This window comes from Dermacentor andersoni, chromosome 3, assembly GCF_023375885.2.
Source record: "Dermacentor andersoni chromosome 3, qqDerAnde1_hic_scaffold, whole genome shotgun sequence".
Taxonomy (NCBI): domain Eukaryota; kingdom Metazoa; phylum Arthropoda; class Arachnida; order Ixodida; family Ixodidae; genus Dermacentor; species Dermacentor andersoni.
Window position 1 is genome coordinate 53,469,550 of NC_092816.1, and position 21,825 is coordinate 53,491,374.

At 45.4% G+C, this 21,825-nt stretch overlaps 1 protein-coding gene across 1 annotated transcript; it reads left to right on the plus strand.

Annotated features, from left to right (window-relative positions):
* Positions 1-1,173: 1,173 nt before the first annotated feature.
* Positions 1,174-21,825, plus strand: 14-3-3epsilon (tyrosine 3-monooxygenase/tryptophan 5-monooxygenase activation protein epsilon). The gene is made up of 5 exons (XM_050169611.3): positions 1,174-1,410; positions 8,802-9,001; positions 15,335-15,441; positions 15,982-16,325; positions 19,117-21,825. Exons 1-5 carry the CDS (start codon positions 1,347-1,349, stop codon positions 19,170-19,172), a joined length of 771 nt encoding a protein of 256 aa, XP_050025568.1. The 5' UTR covers positions 1,174-1,346; the 3' UTR covers positions 19,173-21,825.

A 21,825-nucleotide genomic window follows, 5' to 3' on the forward strand; every position in this document is an offset into this window, starting at 1 on the left:
ACATGATTTAAAATCGACAATGTTTGTCCTGCTGTGCTTGCACATCGAAGCTCCAGTTGCTTATGAACTAAAATTCTTCTCTGCATGACCTGTGGTCTGCATACTTCAGTTCAAAGTTGCATGTTTAGTAAAATGCTGATGGCATTGGAACTGCCTCATTTTAAATATTGCTTTTGTGCATAGCATTGTGCGGTCTTTGAAACATTGTGGCACTGCTGTTAGCACTTGGTTATACTAAAGCTGCCAAACCTGCTTACTACAGCTGTAGACTGCGTATTTGGATTCTTTCAGAGTGCCACTGGAGTGACCACAAAGAAATCGGTATCAACTTCCGTCATACAAAGATGCAGTGTTTGGACCATTTCATTCCTTCACAGAGAATAAGTCTTGTAAATGAATATTTTGACATGAAGATATTAGTAATTTTTGCGAGACGAAGTTCTCGCGTAGGAAAAACACTCGAACAACAGTTCTTGCTGGAAAGCGGCTAGAAAAACGAAAAATATTTGTGCCGTCTTTATCTTGCTGTGCGCCCCCTTAAGCTAATAGGGAGTATTTGCTATTGCAAACCGAGCGGTACCGTGTCGATAACGAGGCCCAACTTATCGAACCAACCGAGTAGCATGGGCGAACGTTCGCTCCATTTGCACGCGCGGTGTTAATGCAGTGTGCGTTTTAATAGAGCGTGCAAGTTCGCGCAAAATAAGGAGCTGGAAAAGAGAGGGAGAGCGACATGTTTCCTGGCGTCGGGAATAACGGGAGTCCTGCTGAAAAACCAATTCGAAGAAGCACGGAATAAGCGCGCTAGCTACCGATCGACCCTTCCGAGAGAGCGTTGCGTTTGGCCAACGCCGGCCGGTCTGCGCTAGGAAGGAGAGAAGAAAAGGAAAGGAGGGAAAGAAAAAAGAAAGGGCGAAGTGACAGCTTAGGCGAGAAATTCCTCGCGTTCATGAACTTGGTGATCCTGCGTGGACGGTATTTGTTTCGCATCTTCGGGGCACAAAAGTCTTGATTTGGTTCCTGACAAGCAGCGAAAAGGGGGCTGGGTCTGTCTCGGAACTATTTCACCGGCGGAGCGCGCGCGGATGCCGCTGCCGGAGACACGCACGGCGGCAGCAGCAGCGGACCGGCTTGCTTTGCGGCGCGGCGCAGCGGCCTCTGTGCGTGCGTGCGGCGGCGGCGCGGAGTAACTTGTCGTTCGTGGCGGCAAAGTGTTGTTAGGCCTGGTGATACCGGGAGGTGGAGCAGGCTTTTTTTTGCTCCGAGTGGGTGCATTTGAAGAGCGTTCCAAGTTATTCAAGCTCGCACGTTCTGCACAAGTTGGTCCGCTCCTTTCCTAGTTCGCCATGGCCGAGAGAGAAGACAACGTGTACAAGGCCAAGCTAGCGGAACAAGCCGAACGATACGACGGTGAGCGACGTTTGGTGCCCTCCCAAAAGCGGTCGAGTCCCTTTTTGGCGTATGACGTTAGGCCTATGTGCCACCTTGCCTCGGCCCGTCGCAACTGTGTTCGTTTTGGATTTCGCAACGAACCGCTAGGTCCTCGTGCAAAGTTCGAGGCGGACGGTGCATGTTTTTCTGCGGTCCGCCGTAACACCGGATGGGAGCGCGTAGCTCGTTTTTCAGCGTACGCGTTTGCTGACTAATGCCGGAGACGGGAGAGACTCTCGTGTGCCCTGCCCACGCCAGGAGCGACCGCCTTCGGAACCAAGGCGTTCCGTGGCGCGCGGATAAAATTGAGAACGCCGTGAACAAAGCCATTTATCATAGAGAAATGCGCGATGTAACGCACGCGGAACTATCCGCCAGGCAGCGGCGGCTGCGGTGAGGTCACTGGCTGCTTTGTCCGGCGTTGGCGATATGCCCGGTTTTGACATTTGGCTGGGCGCTAGTGGCTGCGTGCACGGAGAGCGTCGTTATTACTTCGAAACTGCGCCCATCGTCCCTCCGGGGTCGCCTTTTGCGAGCCGTATTTCGACGATCAAAGTCGGTACGGCCTTTGCCGGCGCCCGGTCCACGCGCCCTACCCCTAGGACCGCGGGGGGAAGTGGAAAGTGTGCGCCTGTCACCAGCTTGGCAGCGGTTCCATTTTCTTTTTCTTTCACTCGAATCGCGAGTGTGTGTAGGCACGCAGTGTCCGTCGTTTCACTGTATATGCGTGCTGTTGGGCGGAGTCTTTGTACCTACCGTGGTGTGAGCGGATAACGTGGTTGTCGGCAGTTAGCTGCGTTTATAAACAATTCAAGGCGTTTGGAGTACACAGGTAGGGCGCTTGAGGTCTCGGCTGCGGCGAGCCGTTTATTCAGCTACAGGAAATTTGAGTCAGTAAACATTTGAGAATTAGACGTCCGTTTAGTATCAATTTAGACGTAATCAGTCTCACGTTAATCGGAAACGTCTGCTGGAGAGTAATCTTTTTCTTCGTCAGCTGTAGCAAGTTCGCTAAGGTGTGATAACACTGAAGTGGAATTCCATGTGGAGTACGTGTAAATGCCCTGGAACGGCGAATGTGATCACGGGGGCGAATGCGCCTCCTAGTGATATACGCGTCTGCGGATGAGCGCAAGGTCGCAGGATCGAACCCCGGACGCGGCTGCCGCATTGCGATGGGCGCAGGATGCCAAACTGCGCTTCCAATTGCTTTTAACTTCACGTTAAAGAACTCCAGAAGTCCACAGTGTAGCTTTCGCATATTGAGCTCCTATTACTGACGTGGGATGTGTAGAGATATTCCATTACCGCATCCGAGAAGCGCTAGTAAGGCTGAATGCGGAGGGCACAACCTAGACCAGACAATGCCATTGCTACTGAAATGCAGCTCGCCTTATCATGCTGACGGTATCCCGTAGTAGTAGCAGCAGCGGCTGTCACCTTAGGTTTAATTGATATTGCCCAGCATTGTTTTACTAAATAATGGTTTGTGCCATGTGGCAGGGTTGTAGCACAGTAATGCGAGCCTTAATTCTGTGTGTGCTTCGTACACATAAATGGTGTCAGTTTTATTTAATATTTACCATAATTGACGGCATATCTACCAACACACCCTGTATAATGATTTTACAAATACTGCATCAAGTTTTACAAAACTAGGAGTATTGCAACTTGCAAACACATTGGAAATAGTAAATGAACCAAGATGGCGATATACAGCGGGCACAAGTAAACATTTGGTGTGCAGACAGATTGCTGAATTTCCTCAGTATCGAAAAGATCTCGGGGATTTTGTCAATTTCTCAGAGTAATGCTGAATACAGAGCACTGCAAACAAAATCTGAATGGAGCACAGCTATTCGGTCGTCGACCGCACCCTTGAAAAGACTTCAAATAGTGAAAGGGCACCAGATGGATACTTACTTCAAACAAGTTTATTCAGCCAAATCCCTGAAGCAGATAGTCTGCAACAGCATGGTTGCTGAATAAGTCACTGGGATATGAAAACAATGCGATGCATGTCCCTGCTGTTACAAGGTCGTTGCATCTTAGAGGTAAATGATCGTTAAAAAAGTGCATGTTTTTACTTGCCATTCATGCCAGACAGGTCTCTTTTTTTTTGCAAATTTTAATTGTAAAGGTTGGCAGGCATACATAAGAAATGTATTAAACTGGGTATGGTAGTTATGAATATATGAAACATGCGCATAACACCATTTTGGCGAGTCTTGATTGAAGGGGTGACTGCACCTATTTTGTGGAAAAAGAGAGAGGCTACCCATTGCTGTAGTTTAGTAGCCATAGTGTTGCGCAGCTAAGTTCGAGTTTGCGAGTTCGGTCCCGGCTGTTGTGGCTGCATTGCAAAGTTCAAAAATGCTTTTGTGCTTAAATTTAGGTGCACTCGTTGTCGGATCACAATTTGCAGGTGCAACACCCCGAAATATAATAAACAAACGCTGCCTGTACACCAGGTATACAAAGCTTCATGTAATGCATTAACCTGGCACTCAAATTGATCCCTGTGTCATCGTGTGATTAGGCATGCTTGCTACTTAGACACAAACTGAGAATGGCTCTGTGAAACTTTCAGTGCCTCCTCACACAGTTCGATATGGTGACCTGCATTTTTATTTACTTTCAACGATTTGTTGCCAACTTAATTTTACCATACAGTCGCATGTTTTGATCAGCTTCATTAAAAAGGAAGCACTTTGCATCGGTGTCACCATCGTTCATTTGTACGTGTAGTCGCCAAAAGGCAGCAGGACCACTCTGTTTCAGAAAACAGTTCTTCTGGCTTTCAATATGCAATCTTTTTGTGGAATTTTAAAGGTATTAAGAGTAATACAGGTTGCTGCACTGTCTCCATTAACAACTTCACACTGTGGCCTTGTCTGGGATCTATTGATTTCAGGTCCCGTTCAGGACTTAAAATCTCTATTAGTGTAGCCTAGGACTAATTTTTAGTTCTTTCTATCAACCTGGAGAATGTGGGGAAACCAGGAATAGACAATATAGGGAGTACCTGGGGGCAATTGTGGAATCTTCAGTGAAACTTTCAAAATGGCCAAGTGAAATGTAAGCTTTGCAAAATTATTTTGGTTGGCTAGCTCTGTTATCAGTTTAGCCAATAAATAGAGGGAAACCTTTCGATGAACTATATTCCACCAAAAACTGGGAAATTATTTATTGGAGTTGACTAGGGTCCTATGCCCATGCCACATGGGCACAGAAAATGGCATACAGTAGTTAAGGCCTTAAGTTCCTGATTTAAATTTTTTTTCGGCAGAGCTGCCGCATGTCCAAATTTAATGACATTTGATCCGGTTATGTCGACAGCAGCGTCTTCTGAAGTGATTAATTTTAAGGTAATAATAAAGATAAACATGCATTTACTTAACCTGTCTTCAAGGCTAGTGAAATGTAGAATTAAGCATACTATGGTGTTACTTGCTTTAGTTTGTTAGTCATGTTGTATGCTTGTTGCCAACATTTAACACGACTCTGCTTGCAACAGCATCTCTTCCTATTTTATGTATTTGTGTATTTGTTTTGCATTATATTGAACAATGTGCTTGTTTATGTGCGCTTTATGGCTTTAAACATCTGAAAAAAAAATTTTCCAGCAAAATAGGATGTCGTTTGAAGTAATTTAAAGGGACACTAAAGCAAAACAATAAATCCGTTTAGACTAATAAAGCATTGTTTGAGAACCCTGCAGGCAGTCATTTCAAAATAGTAGTTTGGTTATTAGAAGAGAAAATAAAGGTCGAAGTATCAGTATTCGAATTTCGCGCCGAAACCCTGACGCCGGTACGTCAGTGTGACGTCAAGGATTCCTAAGTATCTTTTTCGCATTTGGGCCACGTTGTTTGAGTAAAGGTTCCCGAAACTTGCCATGTTTGATATTTCGTTCATTTAGAACACAATTTAGTCAATCTTTACCGCTATATAATTAAGTAGGCCCTAGAAGATGCCATCAAAATTCATGACGTCACAGTGACGAGGTGCGGGAACTTCAAGGAGGCGTTGCCACCAGTCTTTCATTCTTGAGCTTTTTCTGTCTTACCAAGCGTCTTATCTTGATAAGAGTGGTGTTTTTCAGCATCGTAGAAAGCTAGTTTACTGATGTGGAAGAAATAATTTTTGTCTTTATTACCCCTTCAAGTCAACCGCACTGAGCATGCTATGACGTTGGGTGTGCATTTCTCAGTCGAATCAGTTCTGGCAAATGCCTTCGGTGATGAATGGCATTATGGAGAATGCCATTTTCTGTGCCCATGCGGCACGGGTATAAACATGTTCAGTTGTTGGTACTATGGAATAAATTTTTCCTTGTAGTTCCACAAACCATGCCCCTTATGAGTTTGCTACTTTCTCCGTCATTTTGATATTGGTAGGTTGGGGGGGGGACTGCAAAAAGATGAGAGAGAGCACTTTATCAAAAGGCTGGCGTTAGCCGGCGTGCATACAACTACTGTGGAGCGAAGGTCAGAGAATAAATTTTTTTCAGTCAACCCTTGGGGGTGAGTCCACTCGCGTCTCAAGGTCTGCGCAAGAATGTTTCACATACAGTTAGCTAGCCACAGTCTTTGACCCCATAGTCGAACAGACGCCGTCCGAGATGTCATGAACATGCAACAGGTGGCCCTTTCACTCAATGTTTTGTACAAGTGATTGGAATGAATCATTTCCCTGCTCAGCGGCTGGCGACTGTTTCCTTGTGCATAAGGAAATGTGCAAGCTATAAGATGCTCTTTTGTTTTCCTTAAGCAATGTGGGCGTTCTTCTATTATCCATTAGGTTTCGGATTCTTCCTCCTCCTTCTAAAAATGTTTGTTGCAGATCTCATGTCTTGACTTTGTAAAATGTATGGGAAATACTGTAAAAGTTTCTGCCAGTTCCAATGCTTAGCCTAAGTAAGCATCTTTGCTTTGAAGCCCCAGAAGTTGGTACAAAGACTGCCTTTAATATTGCAAATATGTTACATGCAGTATGTGTACATAAAAAAGTAATGTACAGAGTGTCCCAGATAAATTTAGCCAAGACTTAAATACACTAAGGGATGAAGTATATTTTTTTCTATTTAGTTTAATTTGCCGGGATTGATTAAATCAGCCCTGCAAGTTAGAGAAACTTCCAATGGAGAAATTCTAGAGCATTCAGCGAAACACCTGATTCAGTAGTATTTAATTTGCTGCCCATTATGTAATCTCTTATCTGTGTCGTAAAGCCCACAAAATGAGTAAAACCACATGACCGGCTGCTTGTGTGCCGTGGTCACAGTGGTCTCAGTTTTGCTGCATAAGAACAGGCGATGCTTTTAGGCTGGGGTGCTGGCACTGAGAAAAGTGACGGGACAGTGACGATTTCAGGTTATTTATTCTGCTTATTTCTTCCGCAAGCAGCCGTGTCTGTTATATTCGGCAGTGCTAGCAACTTTGTCACTGCCAGGTCACTTTCTCAATAGTAGTGTGCTAGGTTGGAAGCACTGTTCATTCATGCTTGGCATGTCTGAGGGCACTGTGATTGCAGCTTGCAAACGTGTAGTTCGCTTTTTTATGCAAATGTATTAAATGGCTCATTGAGCAAAAAAGCCAGCATTGTATCAGTGAAACGGCACCTAAATTCCCATTGGCTGCGACGCCACGGCATGAGAGCGCCTTGACAGAGCAGAGTGGGCGAAAGGGAACACCTGCTGCCCCAGTAGCGCACCAGGTGTTGTGCGAGGGGAGAGGGCACAGTCGCGACGTCACGCCACCCTCGCTCCCGTGTGTTATTCATGTGTTCCCTGTCAGCACAGGCTCTCGCCTGAACTTTAACTGCGCCTCTGTAAGGCCAACTCAACACGCGCCAAGCATCTCAACAAGCTCACTTGCCCGCGAGGACCTTAGTTGGACATTAACGGTTTCACATTCGCAACTCATAAGTGCTTAGGTGTCCTTGGATTAAAAACAAAATGTCTTTAAAAATAAAAAATGATTGTGCAATAGTTAGGAAGTACTGCTCATTCAGACATTTCCTAGAATGTTGTACAACCTTGTCATTGGATATTCTTCCAAACTTTGACTTGTGAAACTAATTCATCTTGACTAAACATGTAGCAAAACAGAACAGGAAGATATTGTATGACTTGATGTATAAAATTGTCAATAACGTGCTTTTGTTTACGTCCTACATAGCACACCCGAATATTTCGAAACCTTGGCTAAAGTTAGTTGGGACACCCTGTAGATATGTGATGTTGTATTCTGTGATGCACACCGGGCATCTAGTGTTTCGTTAAGTACTGCGAGTCCTTGTGCAAAGTTCACTTCCTGCATTGTGCACTTCTGTTGATGAATGCTTCTGCTAGCTTACTGGTGAATCTACACACATTTCCTTTTTCAAGAGGGATGTGATGGCCTCTCCTTTGACTTCTATATGTACTAGTCCTGGTTTTCTTATTTTGTACAATATCTGGTGTTCTCCGTAGCTCGCAGGACCTTTCATTAAAGTTATTCCATCCATTCATCATGGGGCCTCACATCCACATGTAATTAATACATTAAGCTTCTTAAAGGCAACCTGGAGCAAAATAATGAGCTGCACAGAAGTCTAGTAGTTTGCTTGTGTAGATACAGAGTGGCTGCTGTACAAACATCACCTATAGTCTAAATTTTAAAACCTTAGTCTGTTGATGATTATATGTACGTACTCCACTCACTGTGTAAGCTACTTGATGTGAGCCTACCAGTGCCTGGAGGTGAATGCATATAGCTTACTAATTTTTGCTGAACTTTCTAAGATTGTTAATCATTGGTGCATGAGAATGGTAACTTTCTTTTGTGCTTCTAAGATCTGTTGCTGTCTGCCTTCTCTTTGAGCATGGACAGTTAAGCATATAGCATTGACTTCAGAAGTTCAGCCTGAACTTAGTGTGCACGCAGCATAGTAAACCTCTGAGGTTGTGCACATAGCAAAGGATTTTATTTATTTCGTGGCGCCCATAGCTTATGATTCTGTCTCGAGTCTACCTAGTGTTACTTTCTATTTTATGGGAGAGAAAACAAAACATATTGTGTGCATCTTCATTGTGGTCTGTACTAAATCATGTTTTGTTTCAGTTGATTCAAACAAATGTCACACTAGAGGACATCAGCTGAAACATGGCCAGTTTCAAAAATTGCACTAAAGCATTTGCTCTTCCTGGGCATAGCGCAACTGTGGTTAACCCTAAGATTTATTACCAGTCTGGTGGAAGTAATGGCGTATTGTGACAGTTTTGGTCAGGTTCGTCTTTTCTTGTTAGATTATTGTGTTTGTGTTTGTGATGTTGGTTTTCCAGCCATTTCCCATTCTGACTTAAGTCTGCATGTTTGTCTTTGCAGAGATGGTTGAGGCTATGAAGCGGGTGGCATCCCTGGACGTGGAGCTAACCGTTGAAGAGCGCAACCTTCTGTCAGTGGCATACAAGAATGTGATTGGTGCCCGACGTGCCTCCTGGCGTATAATCAGTTCCATTGAGCAGAAGGAAGAGAACAAGGGATCCGAGAGCCGGCTCGACATGATCCGCCAGTACCGGATACAGGTGCGTCTCGTTGCTGAATGCACACTGAATCCAGTGGCATGTGCATTCTGAACTGCAATGTGAGCTGCTTCCACATTAATCCTATAAGTTTGTTGAGAAACTTGTGTGCTTTATGCCAGGTGGAGCTGGGCGCAGCAGTTGCTGTAACATAATTTGACAAAAGCTCTTGGAATGAAGCTGTAGTATGTCGTGACAAGGAGATGCTACATTTATATGAAAGCCCAGTGTGAAAGGCTGTTCTGGTTGAACGGCTGGTTCGTTTCCTTTTGGTGGAGTGCCTGCCTGTCTTAATGAGACTAAATCACAGCTGCATGTTTGGTGATAGGGGGGAGGGATGCAGTTTTGCCGTGGTTCAAACGTGGTGTCCCATAAAGATTAATGCACAAGAATTGCCTCTATAACAAAATTGTGATGAGTGCATTTTTCGCTTCATTGAAGTTTTCATGAAGGCAAGCCTGGATGCCACCATCCTTGAAAAAGAACATAATACTGAGAGCTACTCTGGCGAGCTTTGATGCTAAGGAAATGTTGACAACCAAATGAAATATGAGCAATCCACTACAGACCTTGTGATGAAAATGAAAAGTCCCTGTTGCATTGCTGCTTGCTAGCAAGCCAAAGTTAGACTTCAGGAATTAAAATTCCTTCCTGTGCCACTGAACCACATGTTTCAGGGTTATTTGTAAGCTTTTGCAATGAAAACTCGCCAGTTTTACGGTGGTGGGATTCAACAGCGATTCGATTTGGTATCATCACTGATGTGTGCTTCTGTATACCTTCAGACTCCCAAACTTATCAGTAGTTGGTTATTAAGCAGTTTCATCGTGGATGTTTAATTGTCTGCTCATCACGAAAGCTGATGCAGGAGCTTCAAGGCTGTCTTGATTTCATGTGTTCTGGCATATCAAGCGTCCACTTGCAATAAAGCTGAGAGCTGTTTAAAATTACAAAAGTACAATCTAACAGAACCAAGTTAGCCGTTTCCCTACGGCATTGTTCAGCCAGAAATGAAACAAAAATAGATTTTGTTTATTTGCCTAACTAGTTCAATGTATCTTGAAACAACCAAAATATATCCTTAAAAGCACTTTGTGTAAGATACATGCAAAATATTTTTGGGGGGGCATTGAAAGAGGATTGGCTTCTCTGCACAGCGGAGTCTCAGACTTTCTGTAGGCCACATTGCAAAAATGTCTCTTTAGAAATTCACAACAATACTGTGACAAGCGGGGCTCATACTTGTGGTGAGGGATCTCGGATCTCTAAATTGTAGACTTGATGTGGTACATTTCAAAGCATAGAATACAGTCGAACCTGACTATATCGAACCCATTTATTGAAATATTCCATATATCGAACAATTTCTGAACACAGTATACTTACAAGAGTATACATAGCAAAAATTATGCTTACATTGAACAAAAATAGCAGCGACTCCCGATATAGCGAACGTCAAGCTCCTGAAAGTGCCCCCCAGAAGTTGGCTTTCCCTCGAGGTGGCGGGGAAACCCGGCAACGTGGCTCCATCCAACCGCTCTCCCTACCGTGACTGTGCTGCCTCGGGCGAGCCGTCGACGTCCCCCTGCAAAAAAATTATCCTGGCCTGCCCGCAACGCTTGCTCAGATGGCCAATCAGAGGCTCCTGTGCCCTCATCACGCAGAATGGCGCAAGTGCGAGTTGTCTCGCTGCTTTTCTGGTTTGTGTTTGTGCCTTGTGGGCCTTCTCCCGCAGTGTTGCCGTGACGAAGCGGCAGAATTTGCTTTTCGTCGTGAAGCTCGAAATCATAAATTGGGTCGGACACGATGAGAAGTCGGATGTCCCCGCAGTGTGCAAGATTCCGAGGAGCACTCTCAGCATGATCAAGAATAAGGGGGAGGTTAGGGCTAAAGCGACCAAACTTGCGACCTGATGCCCATGGCGCCCGGCGGGTACACACGGCTGTGTACAAGTGGTACAAGTGGTGTACAAAGTGGTTCATCCGAAATTGCTTCAGATGTGCCGACTTCCGCGTGCTCGGTGATGACTGTAAATTCTGATAAATGCGACGAAGCCGTTGCCCGTGCTGCGAAAGTTTGGAGCGAGGTGTCAGAATTTCCGGAAGCTGTTCACGTATCAACGGTCCAAGAGTTTGCGAGTGCAAATGACTGTGTTGTGACCGCGGGAGACGCCGAAAACGAAGACTACATTGCCAACATCGTACTGAGCACTAGTGAATGTGGGCAAAATGAGGAAAGCAACGATGGTCCTCTGCCCACATCCTCCGAGGTGATCGGTGCAATCGCACTAGTCGGGTGCCTGCGTCAATGCGGAAAGTTGCAGCCTCAGCTGCTTAGACTCCTTAGACAACGTGAAGTGCACGCGTCGCAGGCAGCGAAATTGCCCAAGCAGAACAAAGTACAGGACTATTTCATAGAAAACTAAGCTAGTTTCATCAGTAAAGTGATTTTATTAATGGTATGTGCTTTTATGACGTCCAATTCTTTAGCAGGCTTATATCGAATTATGCTCTATGTTGAACTGATAGGCGTCTTTTTGGGTTTGATATAACCGGGTTCCACTGTAGTGCAGACTGCTACTGCGCGTTGCTTGCACCAGCTATGTGTAGCGGTAGGTTTTGCAGAGAATGAAATGTGTTAGTTCATTCGATAAAAACAATTCAGAATACCGCACTCAGTTCCTGTACTGTCACAGGTACCTTTTTGCCAGGCATGGCCATGAAAACAAACCTTGGAGGCGCTGCTGGGGGGTTCGTTACATCTTTTGGCGTCCATTGCAGACGCATTGAGACACTGTTGTCATGCAAATCCGAGGACTCTGGAAAAGATATGCTGCTGAGTATCGTCGCTGCCACTCTCGGAGGAAAACCTAACTTCTTTACTGTCAGTCCGACAAAACTTCCGCAATTTTTTTTTCTTCTTTTTTCTGGAGCGGAGTCGTTGAGGCACGCGAAGTGGGGGACGCCATCGTTGCATGCCAGTTGCCAGCATCGAAACATTTCTCGACCAAAATGCAAGCTTTAAGTGCGTTTTTTTTTTAGAATATATATATATATACTGCAGCATTTGTTGAAGCCATAAAGAACTAAACGAAATTTATCGGGGTAGCTTGACTGCGGCAGTGCACAAGCGCTTGTTTGAGCGTGGAGGAGCCCAGGTCGTCTTCGGCCGTGTGGACGAGCTCAACTCTTCTATGGTAGGGAAAGGGTTAAACAAGATTCTTAACCCTTTGAGGGTCGATTTTTTTTGCCATATGCGACCGCCCAGAGTCGTTTTTTTTTTTTAATTGCAGATTCCAATTATTTCACAAAAGAATTTACTGTAATTTTTCTGGGGTGACCGTAAAGTGCGAAAAAAATATTTTGCATTGGTATATACATACTCTTCATTCATGAATAACAACAGTAAAAAAAGGAAATAAACTTATAAGAATTGAAAGTTTTATGCATTGTTATTATATAGTTCAAGGCTTTGAAAATGCACACACTAGAATATTTCGCAAGACTCAAATGTTCCTGCTCTTACATTCATACATACATCCATAGCATAATCGAACTGCATAGGTGCGCGCACTCAAGAAAACTGTGGTTGTGTGCCCGTCAAGAAAGCGAAACGTGCGACAAACTTCCGCTAATCTTCATCTTATCGCCAACCAAAGGCAATTAGCTTTCGCAAGTCTCAAAAAAAGAAAGAAAGCAGCGGAAATGCATGCACGGCGGCATCGTTCTTATGCGCACTCCTGTGAGCACTAAACGAGCGAGAAACAAGCGGTCGCCCTTTGAGCAATTAGTAACGAGATAGCCATCAGTTTTGCAAGCGCATGAAGCTGAGACTGCCCACGGAACAAAGCCCAAACCGCCGCTCGCCCGCATGCGCACCAATGTGCCAGCGGTACTATATTGACACGCTGGAGCGAACTAGCGCTAAAACAAACCATACAACGAAAACCAAGAGAGGGAGGCGCGCGAAAGAAATGCCCTGTATTCCCACACAGTGGCAGCACATGGACAGAAAAGAAAAAAGAAATTGGCATGCTTTTTAACCATACAGACGGCGCCGTAAATCTACAGCATCAACCATTTCGGACTTCGTTCGCGGCGCCGTATATTTATGTCATTGACCCTCAAAGCGTTAAATAGCACCTCTAGCGCATTAAATATGAATGGTGGCTATCGAAGCTACCTTAGAGTTTCTGAACTAACTGCCTGTGACACTAGATTTTACCAGCATTTGTTCATGACAAATTCAACAATAGATAGTAACTTCGCATTCAAGAGAAACTGAAGACTTCGCAAGTTTTAAGAACATTCTTAGCACGGAAATGGCCCAAACATGCAAAAGAACTCTGAAGTTCACTATGTAATGCTGGCATTCCGCACTTGTGATTAGCATGCACTATTAAAGAACTGACATTTCTGTCACATTTTTTTTTTCTATTAGATAGCTGCAGGCTTCAGAATGACAGTATGAGGCCTCAAATAATGAACCGTAACATCCTTAAGATGACATTCAAAAAGTGCAAGAAATTTGTTAGTGTATGGTCTGTCTACAGAGTATCTCATTCACGAAAATATGGGATGCGGGGACACACATGGTATCACTGGTGCGTGGGTCAGCGCAGTTGTTGAATCGGCATTGCGACAACTTCGCCAAATGTATAGATGATGTCATAATATGGGAGAAAAGGTTGAAGAGTGCTATGCACTCTGACAGAAATGGTAATAGAGGACCAAGCTCAAGCTCATCATCCCTTGGGAAATGCAGAGAAGCACAGGAAAGAGGGCAGAATGGATGCAGCGTGCATCCAGCTTTCTGCGAGACAGTCATTGTGTGGCTTGTGAGCACTGGTCCAGGCAGACCAGTATGTGCCTCAGTGGTTTGCGATTGCCACTTCAGATTTTCGTGTTGTGCAAATACGCTTTGTAAACAAACCCTACACCAAGAAGTGCCCCATTTGGCCTGTACCTTGAAATGCTCGATTAGCTCATTCCCTACCCTGCCCACTGGGCATCGTTAGCTGCTACCGACGGTTTGAAGCGCCGATTTTGAGACCTTCCACGTCGCCCAGACACTGCGCTATTGGACGTGAAAGAGAACTATAATTTTGTTTTCTAAACCATTCGCTTTTTTCCTGCCAGGGGATCATTTTTGAGCGCACTCCAAAGTTTCACAATCAAAGTAGAAAGCAAAAATGTCTGCCTCCGGGAGCAGAGCTTGCACTTCGAAAGATCGCAGATCTCATGATTCCGCTGTGGCTGATTTTACAATGGATCGAGCAGCAGTAAGTCTGAGGATGCTGCCTTTTCGTCTGAATTTGACTGAAAGCAACGATAACGAAAACTAGCCCGTAACATTGGTGGCCGCAGCCTGCTATGCTTACCTGAAGTGCTTGCAGTTAAATTTTTGTGGTGGAATACCTGTTCAGTGGAAATGTAAAATTTTTTGGGGACATAGTACCTATTAGACAGCAAGACATTTTGTATCTCTAATAATCTTTTTTACATTTTCATAGTAGGTACAAGCGTGCGTGTCTTTACAAACTTCGTTCAGTTTTATCTAGCAATCATGATTCTGGCAATTTATATATTTTTGATTACAAATCTCGTCAATAAACTTTTATGTCTGAAAAATGCATTCATGCAGCTTTTTGTTTATGTATTACATAAATACTGAGTGCAGTAGTTCCTAAAAAAAAATCGGGTGCAACCTACAAAAACCTACTTTCCTCAATGTATGGAAAGAGTTACAAGAGGATGGTAATAGTGACTTATCGCTTGTTCAAGGAATTCTGCTATGACACCATAGTTTTGTGGTTGACAGCTGTCTGATCAAGCCTAAATAAAGTGGGATGCAAAATTTTTATCAGGACTCCTGTAGAAGGAAAGTTTGACCTTCTTTCCTCTGCTAGTAATCACCTTGTACTAATAAATGAAGCCTTCAAAGTGTGTTTACCTATTCTAAACTGGCTGACTTAGTGTTGACATTTTAACCCTTTAATGTTTTCAGTGTATGAAGACCGAAGGTGGTCACTCCTGGCAGGTTACTTATTTTTGAAGCCACCACTGGCTTTTCATCTCGGTCACAGATACTGCGTGTGGGCCATAGTGTACGAGTACAGAATTTGGGGGGGGGGGGGGGGACATTATGCAGGTGGAATGTAACACTAAACTTTTCTCTTCGGAAGCACTGCTGCTAACTGTTTCCTGTAGCAGTCTCAATGTTGGATACCAACTTTTCTTTGCGTTCTCTGATCTGTGCTTTGGAAAGCTGCCAATTATTCTTGTAAGTGTGTTGAATAGCATTGAACTGTTGTTGCTTTCTTTGTTTTGTTACCAGGTTGAGACAGAGTTGAAAGAAATCTGCCAGGACATTTTGGATGTTTTGGACAAGCACCTCATCCCTACTGCCTCTACTGGTGAATCCAAGGTGTTCTACTACAAGATGTGAGTGTAGGCTATTTTTCCTTTTTCTCTTTCTAGTACACTTGTTTTTATCAGGGGTGTGCAGATACCGAATGTGAATTTTGAATCAAGGAGAAAAAGAATATTGTATCGAACACGAAAAGTTTTCACAAAATTTAATGCATACAAATATTGGGCAAAAAAATGAGGTGCTGCACACGCTCGGGAGTCTCCTAGCATTGATACCTTGATAAAAGAATGTATGAAGGTATCAATAACATAGGTACACAGATTTCAGCAAGTTGAATGATTACACATGCAGTTCTTCTTTAACAGAATTGTAGGCTGCCTGCTGTATGTATAGCCATAATTCGCTTGGGTGGTGATAAGAGCATTGCTTAGTGAATCAGCTTGCTCGATGTCGCAGGACTTCTTTAACCATGCTTTAATGATACACAGCAGCAGAAGAAGCAGCCACTTGGTGAAAAAACAGTGTGGCATTGTTGGGATGAACTGATTAGAGAAACCACTAGTTCAGAGGCTTTTCAAGTGGTTAAACGGCTTCTGCGGTTGGCCCTGCAGGAAGGGTGACTACCACCGCTACCTGGCCGAGTTTGCGACGGGCAATGACCGCAAGGAGGCTGCCGAGAACAGCCTGGTGGCGTACAAAGCAGCCAGCGACATCGCCATGACGGAGCTGCCACCCACGCACCCTATCCGGCTGGGCCTGGCGCTCAACTTCTCTGTCTTCTACTATGAGATCCTCAACTCCCCTGACCGGGCCTGCCGGCTGGCCAAGGCAGCGTTCGACGATGCCATCGCTGAGCTGGACACCCTGAGTGAGGAGAGCTACAAGGACTCCACACTCATCATGCAACTGCTCAGGGATAACCTCACCCTCTGGACCTCCGACATGCAGCACGACGGTGGGTGCCTACCTAGAGCTGTCCTTGGAACTGGGACCTCCTTAAGCTTCCTTATACATATTTAGAGGGAAAGCTAGGAACTGTCGTGCTGTGGGGTTAATGCATACCTGCCAACCATCCCAAATTATTTTGTGATGTTTGCAAATATGGGCTTGCTCTATGATTTTAGGGATGTTTTATTAAGTTTCACAGAAACAAACTTTGTGAAAAATGTTCGCAAGTTTCGGTCGTGGACGGAAATTTAAGGGCTTTTGGCCCCTTATCCGGCGGCTTATACACTCTCCCAGCGAGCTAAGCCTATACCATCTCCCAGTGATTGCAGGCTCGCCTGGCTTGCTCGTTTGCTTCCGTCGGCGTCTATAAAATCAAATGTATTGCAGTTTAAACGTGACCCTTGTGTACACATTGTGCTGGCCAACTGCATGCTGTCATGCCACAAGTGCACCCGGTCTCAGATTCGATTACCCAGTGAGCTAGGCCTGCTGGCTCCTAGTCATCGATGTCTGTCAATGGAGCCGACACTGCGAATGTGTCCTTGCAGAAACATGTCTACGCTGCTCGCATAGTCATGTCTATACAGTGCAGTCCACTTATAACGATATCGAGAAAGACGAAAAATATGATCGTTATAACCGATGATCGCTATATCTGGACTGCAGTTATATAAAAAAAAAAAAATTTTAAACGCGTTTGCGCTCTTTACCTTTGCAGCTCTGAACTCGAATTCGCTACTTGCTCTAAAGAATAGATGTATACAGTAGGCCGTGAAAAACGAACTGTATTTCTAGCGCCAATGACCGCGTCAAGGATTAGGCGCGCCGAAATAGTCCGAAATCTGCACTTGCTTTTGCGGCAGCTTCAGCTTCACAACCGCGATGTGCATGGATTCCAGCTGCTGCGCGAACACTGGCGGCAATCCTTTACCTTTAGCATGCATAAAATCAATTAAGGAGTCGATCGACGACAGTGCACTTTGCGTGGACATCGTGGTCGGGGTCAAGGAGCCACTGTCGATCTCGTTGTCACTGTCGCTGATGCCGTCGCCACCGTCGCACAACTTTGCGTCTGTCGAGACAGCACATCTTCGGCGATCGCCTCGTCGGTGACCTCATCGCAGAACGAGGCAGCACTGTCTGCAGTCAAAAACTCCTCCTTCGACACACCACCTGTGTTACCAGTAGGAACGAGCTCCCAGAGCTCGGTTATGTCAGCGACTTCCACCGGGTCGGTCTCAGCGGTTTGGGGAAGTTCGTCCTTACGCGCAAAGCCCGCCTTCTTGAAGCAATTGGTGATGAACCACTGGTAAAGCAGCTCTTCAACATCGGCGTACAAAGGGTCTCAACCCCTTTTCCGCTGATCGGAATGGCCGCTGATAGCTCCTGCCTTCACAATCGCGGTGCTCCCGGTTTTCAAGATGGTTGATATCGTTAACTGGACGAGCTCATACTTCTTCACGAGGGCGCTCACCTTGAAGCCGCATCGAGAGTCCTGCAAAATATCCATCTTCGTGTCAAGCGACACAGCTTGGCGCTTTGTCGGCGCCATCTTCGAACTGGGTTGAACCGTTGGTTGCACGCTGCTTCGGTGGCGTCAGCCTGCTATCGCGAGAGAGACGCGGGACGGGCGCCACTGCGCCGCTTTGCTTGCCGCTTCTTTTTTTCTTTCTCTCTCTTTCGGACCGACTGTGGCCTGTGGCCGACGCGCATGAAGCAACTAGCGCCATCTTGTGGCGCGCTGCGCCTACTCGGCTATTCTCCGGTGCGCCGGGGCGGGGCGGGACGCGCTACGCGGTAATGGCGGCAGATACGAACTTACGGAGGTAAACATCGCCTCGTCTCGACATCGTTCGTTTCAGGGAACTAAGCAACGAAAACGTTACGATTATTTGGCACGGAAAACGCCGTCCAGACTGCAAAATTTTGATCGTTATATCCGATATGCGGTGAATAACCTATCGTTATAAATGGTTTTTTTCCCCATAGACCTAATGCGTAAAATGACACTCTCATGTCGACCCATCGTTATAACCGATATATCGTTATATGTGGTATCGTTATAAGTGGACTGCACTGTATTGTGATCTTTTGTTTAAAACGAGAAAGCTGTGCAAACATCTTTGTTTTCACTTCTGCTAAGTCATTCAGACTATCCATTTGCTAAGCCAGTCAGACTGGCGCGAGTTCTGGGTGGAGCTACGTATGCCGCTCGCTCATTTGTACCGTGTGTCCCAAATTGTCGCAGGTGGAAAGTCGGAGTCCAGCGCATTGTAGAACAGATTGCATGCAGCATTGCACTTGTGTGTCTCGTGCTTAGTTCACTTGTGACACTTTGCATATTTCATCAAAATGACAACTGACAAAGGCTATGCAGATACCTGGCTATGTTGAACTGTCGAGCCTTGCCAGAAGTGTGGCTAAACAACTTTATTTCTCACTAAATTGTCATTTTATGTAATTTAACATGCGATTTCGTAAAAAGTTGACAAAAGAACTGCAGCCAAGCAGTCCGGTGAAAATTAATGAAGTGGTGAACAGGGTGGAGAAACAGGGGGTGCTTGCTCGCTAGTTTGCGCCAATTTCAAACCACTTAAGAGTGGACACGGTGTGCTTGCACGGGCAGGGGCACTTGCTCAGAATTTTACAGTAATCGCCACTCTGGGTGGCATAGATATTAAGGGTGGAATTGGCGTCGTGTGAAGCTCCATTCCATAATCTGTTGTGCCCTACTGTGTAGCTCTTAGACAGCAAGCATTAGTGTTTAACGCCTGCAACTGTTGGTTTTTCTTCCACAGGTGAAGGTGAACAGAAGGAGCAGGCGCCAGAGGTTGAAGACCAAGATGTTTCGTAAGAGTGGCACTAGGCTTTCTCTACAAAGAATGTGAGCAGCAACAGCAGCAGCAGCAGCCGCAGATGAAGAAAGGGGGGGGAAACCAGTGGTGGATCAAGTGATCTGTCTTTGCGACTAGTACGTGCTTGTTAGTGACCTAAAATGCTGCAGGAGTCTGTCCCTTTCGTTTTTTTTCCCCTTCCATCTTTTTTTTTTTTTTCCCGGGTTTTGAAGACACGCAAGCTTCTTTCGAAATCGCAAGAAAATTCAGTGCATTTTAATAGCAATTATTTTTTCTCATATAGTAGAGGAGGCTTTTCTCCCCTTTTGGTCCTATTGCACACAGTCTCCCCTTTGGCCGCCGCCGCGTTGGACCTGGCTTGGCCGCTGGGCATTTTACTTAGCGTAGCATTCTTGTAACCAGGCCTTGACCAAAACGCTTTGGATGGTATGACAGCAGAGCAACCTGAGTGACTGTGTGCGTTGTGCACGGCGGCCATTTCCCCTGCCGCCATCGTGGGCTTCGCCCAAGTTGCGTAGTCGGCCGGCAGTGAGGCACCCCAGCTTTTCGGGACGCTGTCCACGTGTCGTCTTCTTCTGTTACATCGTCTTCTCCACTGTGACATTCACAAGGTTCACACGTTTAGTGAGGTTTTGTTTGGTGTTCAGCTCGTTGAGGGGGTTTGGCATGGAGGAATCCTGGGGGCTTTCTTCTTTATTGGAGTCCTCATAGCGAGTCTTGGTTGCTTTGTGGTTCTGGTCCCCCAGCCCCCCTCCATCTGGCTTTAGGAACTGGGCAGGCACCGAGCACAGCTGTTGGGACTCTTCGCCACAGTCTTTTTTTTTTTTTTTTTCCTGGGTGATGTGAACGAGAATCTCCACTAAGTTCCTTGGTCCGGAATGTTTGTTGAGACGTTTAAGACATGTTTGTAAAGCGTGCCCTTTGTTTTGACACTGCTGCTTTCGAAACTAGTTTTGGTTGGAGAGATAGAAAAAAAAGCCTCCTTTAGTGTCTGCAGTGTGTGTTTGTTACAGTGTCTGTTGGTCAGCTGTGCAACTTCCTTGCAGTACTCAAGTATACATATATAATTTTTTTTTTTCTTGTGTTTCGACAAGCAGACATTCCACGATGTACTCGAGATGCCTTGTACTTTAAAGGGGCGGTCCTTCTGCAAACCCGAGGGGGGAAAAAGCAAGCAATAGCATATGCAGCGCCGGCCTTTTTCTCGTGTGCTGGTGTTGTCCTGTGTTCCTTGCGTAGCTGAGGCAATTGGCATCAAGTGTCAAGGGCAATCCCTGCATCATCTGGGGAGGGGTGTGAAGGAGCGTAGCCATTCACTGCTCAGTGCTTGCTTCTTGGCATTATCTTGATGTCGCCATGGTTACAGCCGGCAGTTGTTCAGGATATGTCCCCCCCTCCTCCTCCTGTGCTTTTGCCAACAGCTCGCCAAGTTCAGCACAATTGGCCGAGCATTTTTCTTTTTTCTGTTTCTCTGTTCAGGTGGTGCCTTTCATTCACACTTCATGTGTTGCATGTGCCAGAACCGGGATATAGATTTGCGCCATCCAATTTTTTTTTTTTAGCCCTGTTAGTGTTGCACATTCGTGTTCCCCATATTCCCATTTTGAATGAGGACGTTAGGGAGGACAGTCAGATGCTGTGTGTGTGTCGTGTATGTGCCGAGTGTCCTTTCTTTATTTTTTGTCACTGTGTTTCTGAAAGTGGTAGCTTTAGTGCCATGCTGGGCACCAGAATGTGTACCTCTGATGTCGAATTTTCCCCACTTTTGTTAAATGCGTGCAGCGATTGTTAATGGGTGTCAGTTTTTCCATTGCGGTCTTTCCGTTGCTTTCACCTGCTTTTTGGGTGAGCAAGTCTTTCGTGGAGCACAAAGAGTCGCTGTTTTTCAGGCTTCCTGCATTAAGCATTCCGATGTCTTCTTTTAAAATTTGTATATTTTGTTTTTTTCTCCTGTTTTTTTTTTTTTGCAAGAGTCGCGTCCAACTGAGCTTTTATACAGTTAATTTTTCTTCCCCTGTTCAAAACCACCTTTATAACGGCGGATCTTTTGCATTTGCTGTGGCCCCAAGACGACCTCGGTGAAACCATGAGTCTTGACCCGAGGGCAAAAAAAAGGCACTGCCGAAATGTCTTGGATGTTGCGCTCATTTTATGTAAGAATTCACACCCAAAGATGGCAAAATATTTCTCCAGAGAACAATTTTGACATGTGATGTTGTGTGTAAGAACAGCTTCTTCAGCTGATTTTCGTGCTGTGCACATTTTTTTTTACATAAGTTCTTGTCTTAGTGTTTGTGCAGCATTTGTGAAGCACTTGTGTCTTTGCTGTGGACACACACACATGCCATGTCGGCCCTTCACACACCCCCTCTCCCCCCGTTGTTCTTTGGTGCCTCGCTATCTCGGTGCAGCTGGAAATGTGGCCGCAGCGTTTTCAAAGGGGGCTCGTACGATTGTGTCCGAAGAGTGTGGTTTACCCCTGACGTAGTCATTTGCGCCGCCTGCCACGCAACTCTCCCTCCCCTTTGACCACTTTTCCACAGTTCTCCCCCCCCTTTGTGTGCTAGGATGCATGTACTACGACTTTATATCTCTGCATACTATGGCATCGTGTAAATTGGGTAATAAAAACTAAAAATTTCAGACAACCTA